This window comes from Zeus faber (genome assembly GCF_960531495.2).
Source record: "Zeus faber genome assembly, chromosome: 14".
NCBI lineage: Eukaryota > Metazoa > Chordata > Actinopteri > Zeiformes > Zeidae > Zeus > Zeus faber.
In genome coordinates this window covers 2,683,053-2,691,517 of record NC_137200.1, presented here as the reverse complement: position 1 = coordinate 2,691,517, position 8,465 = coordinate 2,683,053, and the positions used below count along the sequence as shown (strand labels likewise).

Below are 8,465 nucleotides of genomic sequence, written 5' to 3'. Positions count from 1 at the left end.
TCAGTTGCAGTAGTTCTGCAGGTCAAAGATGTTGCAGGGCCTGTGGCAGCACTGCTCCAAGATGCCTCTCTTCACCATCATCTCCATCTGGTCCTTGAAGGCAAACTCCGTCACCTCATTCTGTCCTCCTGCCCCCGTCGCACCGCCGGCCTTTGGAGGAAGAAGACCTGCGAGGAGGGAGAAACAAAATAGCGTTTTCATGCCACCGTCTCGTTGTACAGTCCCAATATTACCTCATATAGAGCCTGTCTGTTCATAGTCCTTAAACACAAAAGGAATTTGGTATTTTGGAGCAGTAAATTCTTCAACAAAAACTGAACTAATGTAATTGTAAATGTAATTGTTAGTGGCTCAGGAGGTAGAGAGGGTCGTCCAGTAAGCGGAAGATTGCCGGTTCGATCCCCAGCTCCTCCTGGTCGCGTGCTGATGTGTCCTAGAGCAAGACGCTTAACCCCCTGCTCCCCAGGCACCCTTATATGGCAGCCCACTGCTCCTAGATACATCAGTTACTAGGATAGGTAAAATGCAGAGAAATTGCAAATTTCCCTGTTGGGGGACCAAAAAAGGTCTATAGAAAAAAAGAAATCTTAAACAGCACCCCTGGTGAAGGTAGATACTAATTATCCGTCACTTACCACGTGTGAGTGGTCAGATTATTAGCATCTACCACATCTCACATCAGTTTGGGATGTTAGGGTACTTACAGTGTAAAGGTGGTCATTTTAATTAAAATACTGATAGCAGCGGCAGACAGACAGACAGATAGGTAGATTGGGGTGCTATTAACTTTTACCCTGCAGGGGATCCACATCTCTCTTGGGATTGTAGGAGAAGCCACTCTCCCCACAGACCAGGTAGAGAGCGTCCACCAGGTGGGAACCACAGAGGTGCTGAGGGGGAGGTACAGCCTGGCAGCTGGACCAGGACAGGACCAGCAGAACCAGTAGAGAGGCAGAGGGAAACCACCGGGCCATACTGGAACACACACACACACACACACACACACACACACATGCGCGCACACACACACACATCCAGATACATTACTACAGCAGTGGAAGAGTGAGAGTTATGAGCAGGACAGATGGCATCTTACCTTTAGCAGAGAGTGGAGCAGAAGGTGTAGGAGGTTCTGTTGCAGCTGAGCTGTAGGAGTAGGTTTCTGTGAGGCAGAACAGAGGGCCTCCTCTCACTTTATACCACAAGAACCAGCAGGACACTCCCATCCAGTGTGTGTGTGTGTGTGTGTGTGTGTGTGTGTGTGTGTGTGTGTGTGTGTGTGCTATAGTATAGACATTGGACATACACATCTCCAGGCATTTTGCAGTTACACAGCTGCTTCTCTTCTACATAGAAAACAAAACAAACACGGGAAAGTTAATTTAAAAGAACAGAAACACAGACGTAACAGCTTATTAGATGGTAAAGTACAAACTTAAAGATTAATTTATTGCTATATATGAAGATGTAGTAGAGGACTGTGACCAGAAGCCTGCATAGGTTGGAGTCTTTCCTGTTTCTGCGGGGCTCCCTTGGGTGCATCACTTTCCTCCCCCTTAGACATATGGTTTAGATATTTCGAGACCCTTAATTAGCCACAGGTAAGATTGGAACTCTGCAATGGAAAATTATCATGATCCCCATCACAAACAATATGGACAGTATAACTACCATAGAACATACACCGATCAGCCACAACATTAAAACCACCACTAATAACCACTAATATTGTGTAGCTCCCCCTCGTGCCACCAAAACAACTCTAACCCGTCGAGGCATGGACTCCACAAGACCTCTGAAGGTGTCCTGTGGTATCTGGCACCAAGATGTTATCAGTAGATCCTTTAAGTCCTGTAAGTTGCGAGGTGGGACCCCCATGGATCGGGATTGTTTTTCCAGCACGTCCCACTGATGCTCGATCGGATTGGACCCTCCCCCAACCCATCCACATGATGTAGAAGACAACGTGATTCATCAGACCGACACGGCCACCTTCTTCTGTTAGGCCCACGGCCTCCCAGCGCCACTAGAGGCCGCTCTTGCCCCATCTGCAGCTCCCTACTCGAGCTCAATTGCACACACCTGGGATCAATTACCTGCATCACTCTCACAGTATTTAGTCTCAGCTTCCCAGTCATTCATTGCCAGACCGTCAACTAGCTTACCCGAGTTGTACAGCTACTGGCTCCCTTCCAAGTTCCAAGTGCTTGTTTCTAGTTCCTAGTTTATGTCTCGTTGTCTCGTCTTCCCCTTACCTGCTTGTCTCATCTCGTCGACCCAGTCTGTCTCTCCAAATCCAGCCAGCCCGGTTTACCTGCTTGTCTCCGCTCGTCGACCAAGGCTGCCCGTCCTTCTCCATCCAGCCTGGTTCCCCGTCTCCCCACCCGGATCCTGGACCCCTCCTCCTGGCCTTCATCATCCCTGCCCAGTCCGGCTCCATCTCTACCTGACCGGGTCCCCCCCCCCCCCCCCCCCCCCCCCCCCCCCCCCCCGCCAGCTCCACCGTCCGGGTTAATAAACATCCTTTGCCTGCCTCCCGTCTCCCCGTGTCGTGCGTTTGGGTCTCTCCCAGCTCTGGTCGTGACAGTACGGTCTGGCCAGGAAAACATGGACCCAGCCGACACAGAAGGGCTCCGCCGCGCACTCCGGGACCAAGGAGTGTTGCTTGGGCAACATGACCGGGCCCTCCGGGACATCGCGGAACACCTCCGGACCATCTCGGCGGCTGTCAGCAGCCTGCAGGGTCCTCCAGCCCCCGTGGCCCCCGCTGCTCCTCCGACCCGCCCTCCTTCCCCCACCAGGGCTCCCAGCGCCTCTCTCGTTCCCCCTGAGCCCCACGTTCCGGCTCCAGCGCCTTACGACGGCGATTTCGGCACCTGTCGCGCCTTCCTTGTGCAGTGCGCGGTGGGTTTTCAACAGCGGCTGTCGTCGTACGCCCCCGATAGTGCCCACATCGCGTTCCTCATCTCCTGCCTGAGAGGGACGGCTCTCGGCTGGGTGTCCGCGGTTTGGAGTCAGGGGGGCCCCATGAGTCTCTCCTACGATCTGTTCACCCGCGAAACGAGGAGAGTCTTCGACCACCCAGTTTGAGGCAAGGAGGCCGCCAGAAGACTCCTCTCCCTCCGCCAGGGTTCCCGTAGCGTCGCCTCCCTCGTCGTCGAGTTCCGGACTTTAGCCGCAGAGAGCGGCTGGAATGACGGAGCCCTGCAGGACGTGTTTCAGCGCGCCCTGAACGACGAGTTGGCGCGGCCAGACGAGCCCACGGACCTGGACCAACTAGTGGAGACCGGATTCAACCTGGACAACCGGCTACGGGAGCGCCAGCGCAAGAGGGAGGGGGCGAGACTCCAGCCCGCGCCTCCCGCCTGGGCGGCCACGCCCCAGTCTCCAGCGCCCGCTACTCTTGGGCGCCTCAGAAGTCCCCCGACTCTCTCCGATGCCGAGCCAACGCAACTTGGTCGCTCCCGGATCGCCCCCGAGGAGCGAGCACGCCGCATACAGACCGGCGCCTGTCTGTATTGCGGCAGGCTGGGACACCTCCGAGCCACATGCTCGGTCCGGCCACGAGAGGGCGACTCCTCGGTAGAATTACGTTCCGGTCGCACCGGCTCCAACCCTCTCTCCCGTCCTCTGCTCCCAGCTACCCTCTCATGGGGAGATATAACACGCTCTTCCTCCGCTCTCATAGATTCCGGGGCGGATGCAAGTTTTCTCGACCTGGGACTAGCACGCCAGCTAGGGCTGACACCCGTCCCTCTCCCCACACCACTTGAGGTCAAGGGACTGAACGGGTCACATCTGACCCGGATTACCCACCAGACAGCTCCCCTCAAGCTGCTACTCTCCGGCAACCACAGTAAGTCCTTGAGGTTCTTCCTCATAGATTCCCCACTGAACCCCGTGGTTCTGGGGTACCCCTGGCTCCAGACCCACAACCCTCAGATGGACTGGCGCTCGGGCAGCGTGAGCTCCTGGAGCACACACTGTCATGCCCACTGCCTCCGCTCGGCCTCAACCCCGCCGCCGGACGCGCCGCCGGGGGACCACAAGAGCCCTGACCTGTCCTTGGTTCGGTCGCAATATCTGGACCTGGCCCCGGTCTTCAGCAAGCAGGGTGCGCTATCCTTACCACCTCAACTCCCCTACGACTGCGCAATCAACCTCCTGCCAGGCGCCCCCCTCCCCTGCAGTCGCCTGTATAACGTCTCCTGGCCCGAACAGGAGGCCATGGAAACTTACATCTGCGACTCTCTCGCTGCCGGGATCATTCGCCCCTAGTTCTCTCCGCTAGGCGCAGGGTTCTTCTTTGTTGCTAAGAAGGACAAGAACCTCAGTCCTTGCATTGACTTCAGGGGACTTAACAACATAACAAGACAAGTACCCCTTGCCCCTGATGGATTCAGTCTTCGTCCCCATCCAGGGTGCCATCCACTTTTCTAAGCTCGACCTCCAACGCTTACCACCTGGTCCGCATCCGCGAAGGGGACGAGTGGAAGACTGCGTTCAACACCCCGCTCGGACACTTCACCACCGTGGGGTCGGGTGGTGAAGTGACACTACACCCCAGCGGTCTTCCAGGCCCTAATTAACGATGTCCTCCGGGACATGCTCAACTCATTTGTCTTTGTGTACCTCGACGACATCTTGATTTTCTCCAAATCCCTCTCCGACCACATAAAAATAGTACGCCTGGTGCTGCAGCGCCTCCTGGAGAGCCGTCTGTTTGTTAAGGCCGAGAAGTGTGTCTTCCATGTTCCGTCCATTTCCTTCCTAGGATTCATCATTGGCCGAGGGAGGCTGGAGATGGACCCCAAGAATGTGGCCGCCGTGTTGGAGTGGCCAACCCCAGCCAATAGGAAGCAGCTCCAACGATTCCTCGGGTTTGCAAACTTCTACCGGCGCTTCATTCGTAACTTCAGCCACATCGCCGCTCCCCTCTCAGCCCTTACCTCCACCGCAGTGGCCTTCAAGTGGACCCCCACGGCCGAGGCCGCGTTCCTCGACCTCAGAAGCCGCTTTTCGTCGGCCCCAGTCTTGGCCCAGCCCAACGCTGACCTCCAGTTCGTGGTAGAGGTGGACGCTTCAGACACGGGGGTAGGAGCAGTACTGTTCCAGCGCTCTCCAACCGACGGTAAGCTCCACCCCTGTGCCTTTCTGTCCCGCAAGCTCACCCCACCCGAGCGCAACTATGACGTGGGTAACCGGGAACTCCTGGCCGTCAAACTAGCCCTGGAGGAGTGGCGCCACTGGCTTGAGGGAGAAATCCACCCCTTCGTCGTCTGGACAGATCATAAGAACTTGGCCTATATCCGGATGGCGAAGCAGCTCAACTCCAGGCAGGCCAGGTGGGCGTTGTTTTTCGGCCGGTTTAACTTCTCTCTATCCTACCGCCCAGGAACCAAGAACACCAAACCTGACGCCCTGTCCCGTGTGTTCACGCCAGAGGAGAAGACAGGGGATCCAGAACCCATCCTTCCACCCCTGTGCCTTGCCACCACACACACTTGGGAGATCGAATCCCTCGTCACCCAAGCGCAGGAACACCAGCCCGACCCAGGTACCGGACCCCTTAACCGCCTGTTCGTCCCTGACTCCGCACACTCCCAGGTTCTGCAGTGGGCCCATGCCTCCCACCTCAGCTGCCATCCCGGGATCACCCGCACCCTGGCCGTCGTCTACCAGCACTTCTGGTGGCCGACCCTGCTCCCTGACACCCGGTCCTTCGTCTCGGCCTGTCCCATCTGCGCCCGGTCCCAGACCTCCACCCGACCCGCTCCAACCTCCTTCGCCCATTACCCATCCCGACTCGTCCTTGGTCCCACATCACCCTGGACTTTGTCACCGGTCTTCCACCATCCCGGGGCAACACTACCATCCTCACGGTGCTGGACCGCTTTTCTAAGGCGGCCCACTTCCTCGCCCTGCCCAAACTACCATCAGCAAGGGAGACCGCAGACCTGCTGGTGGCCGAGGTGTTTCACCACCATGGCATCCCAGCAGACGCGGTGTCGGACAGAGGACCCCAGTTCACCTCCCAGGTCTGGCGCACCTTCTGCTCGGCCCTGGGGGCACAGGTCAGTCTCTCCTCCAGTTTCCACCCCCAGACCAACGGCCAGACGGAGCGGGCGAACTAGGAGGTGGAGGCCATGCTCCACTGCCTGACAACCACCAGCCCCACCTCCTGGAGCGACCAGCTACCATGGGCCGAATATACCCTGTTCAACGCCTCCTCTGGCCTGTCGCCCTTCCAATGCTCTCTGGGCTACCAACCCCCGCTGTTCCCTGCCCAGGAGGTTGAGATCGCCGTACCCTCCGTCCAGGCCCACATTCGTCACTCCCGGAGGACGTGGAGGAGGGCCCGCTCTGCCCTACTCCAGGCCTCTGCCAGGTCCCAGCGGCAGGCGAACCGACACTGTGCGCCCGCACACACATACGTCCCCGGACAGATGGTATTGCCCTCCGCAAAGGACTTGCCCCTCAAGGTGGACTCCCGAAAACTCGCTCCCCGGTATGTGGGCCCCTTCCCCATTGTGTCAATCATCAACCCCTGTGCCGTACGCCTCCGTCTCCCTCCGTGTCCACCCCACCTTCCATGTATCCCTGCTTAAGCCAGTGATTTCCAGCCCTCTCTCCCTCCCTGCCGAAGCCCCACCACACCCCCTGCACCATCGATGGTCACCCGGCATACAAAGTGCGGCGCCTGCTGGATGTGCGGCGCCGGGGGAGGGGCTTCCAGTACCTTGTGGACTGGGAGGGGTACGGTTCGGAGGAACGGTCCTGGGTCCCCCAGAGACAGATCCTGGATGCCTCCCTCATCCGGGATTTCAATCAAACCCGCCCTTTCGGTTCCAGGTCTCCACCAAGGGGCTTCCGTAGAGGGGGGGGTACTGTTAGGCCCACGGCCTCCCAGCGCCACTAGAGGCCACTCTTGCCCCATCTGCAGTTCCCTACTCAAGCCCAATTGCCCACACCTGGGATCAATTACCTGCATCACTCACAGTATTTAGTCCCAGCTTCCCTGTCATTCCTTGCCAGACGGTCAACTAACTTACCCGAGTTGTACAGCTACTGGCTCCCTTCCAAGTTCCTAGCTCCTAGTGCTTGTTTCTAGGTTCTAGTTTGTCTCGTCTTCCCCTTACCTGCTTGTCTACTCGTCGACCCAGTCTGTCTGTCCAAATCCAGCCATCCTGGTTTACCTGCTTGTCTCCGCTCGTCGACCAAGGCTGCCCGTCCTTCTCCATCCAGCCTGGTGCCCCGTCTCTCCACCCGGATCCTGGACCCCTCCTCCTGGTCTTCATCATCCCTGCCCAGTCCGGCTCCATCCCTACCTGACCGGGCCCCCCCGGCCAGCTCCACCGTCCGGGCTAGTAAACATCCTTTGCCTGCCTCCCGTCTCCCCGTGTCGTGCGTTTGGGTCTCTCCCAGATCTGGTCGTGACATATTCCATTGCTCAATGGTCCAGTTCTGAAGCTCCCATGCCCATTGTGGGCACTTTGGTGGTGGACAGGGGTCAGCATGGGCACTCTGACCAGTCTGCGACTACACAGCCTGCCTACAGATCCTGGGTCCCCAATTACCTAGATTCAGGTCAGGTGTGGCTGCTCAAACCACACCATCCTGATGTGACCTTCTTCCTGAAGACCTTCTACCCAAAGACCTTCTACCTAACTCCTGCACTTTGTCATGTTCTTAATTTTGACATCGACAACCATTTCTTGAAGCAGACTACACGGTCACAACTGAATCGCCATTTAAAGGACCATGAGCTAACTTTAGATTTATACAGATTTAACCAAGAAGAGCTTTGAGTTTTAGGGCTTCTTGGTTGGTGATGAAGGTCTACGTCGCTGCCGTGCGCAGCACAATGTCCAGGCGGCCGATAAGTGACCGTGCACTGAGCGGTTAGTGCAGATCTAATTATTCCATCTCATTAGTCCAGTTTGTTTTACTAAGTGGTCGAAAGTGAATGACGTGAAAAGCAAGCAATCAAAACCATCCGTCCAGTTAATGGCTGCTGACTCTTACAGCCTCTGTCTCCATTTTGCTTTTGTTCTCTCAAAATGCCCATGTGGATGCATGCTCACTTCAAATTACCCCGTACACACACTTGGAGGCATGCACACAGACGCACACAGACACACACACACACGGTATAAGTGTGTTTGAGGTCTGTAAACAAGTGACATACTTGTGATCTACTTTTACATCACAGCAAAGAAAACAACCAACGTGTCCACATGACCAACTGCTTCCATAATGGAAACGATAAAAAAAACAAAAAGATGCTTCCAGCCAAGCAGTGAACCCTGGATATGTGTTTTCATCCAGAGGTGCAAACAATGTAATTTTATTACCTTGTTATATCCATCCATTATCTCAGGTGACAGTGGGTGTACAGCATGATGACACCCAAAATGCGACGCCGGTCAATCTGGCAAACACCTTGGAACAATTTAGTCTCCATT

The 8,465-nt window shown here is 56.3% G+C and overlaps 1 protein-coding gene across 1 annotated transcript; it reads right to left on the bottom strand.

Moving 5' to 3' along the window:
- Positions 1–1,164, bottom strand: LOC307240468 (insulin-like; the record flags this gene model as incomplete). The annotated part of the gene is made up of 3 exons (XM_080014258.1): positions 1,097–1,164; positions 794–975; positions 1–167 (listed from the first exon to the last, which is right to left on the bottom strand). The coding sequence occupies exons 2-3, from the start codon at positions 972–974 to the stop codon at positions 1–3; spliced, it is 348 nt and encodes a 115-aa protein (XP_079870384.1). The 5' UTR covers position 975; positions 1,097–1,164.
- Between the last annotated feature and the right edge of the window lie 7,301 nt (positions 1,165–8,465).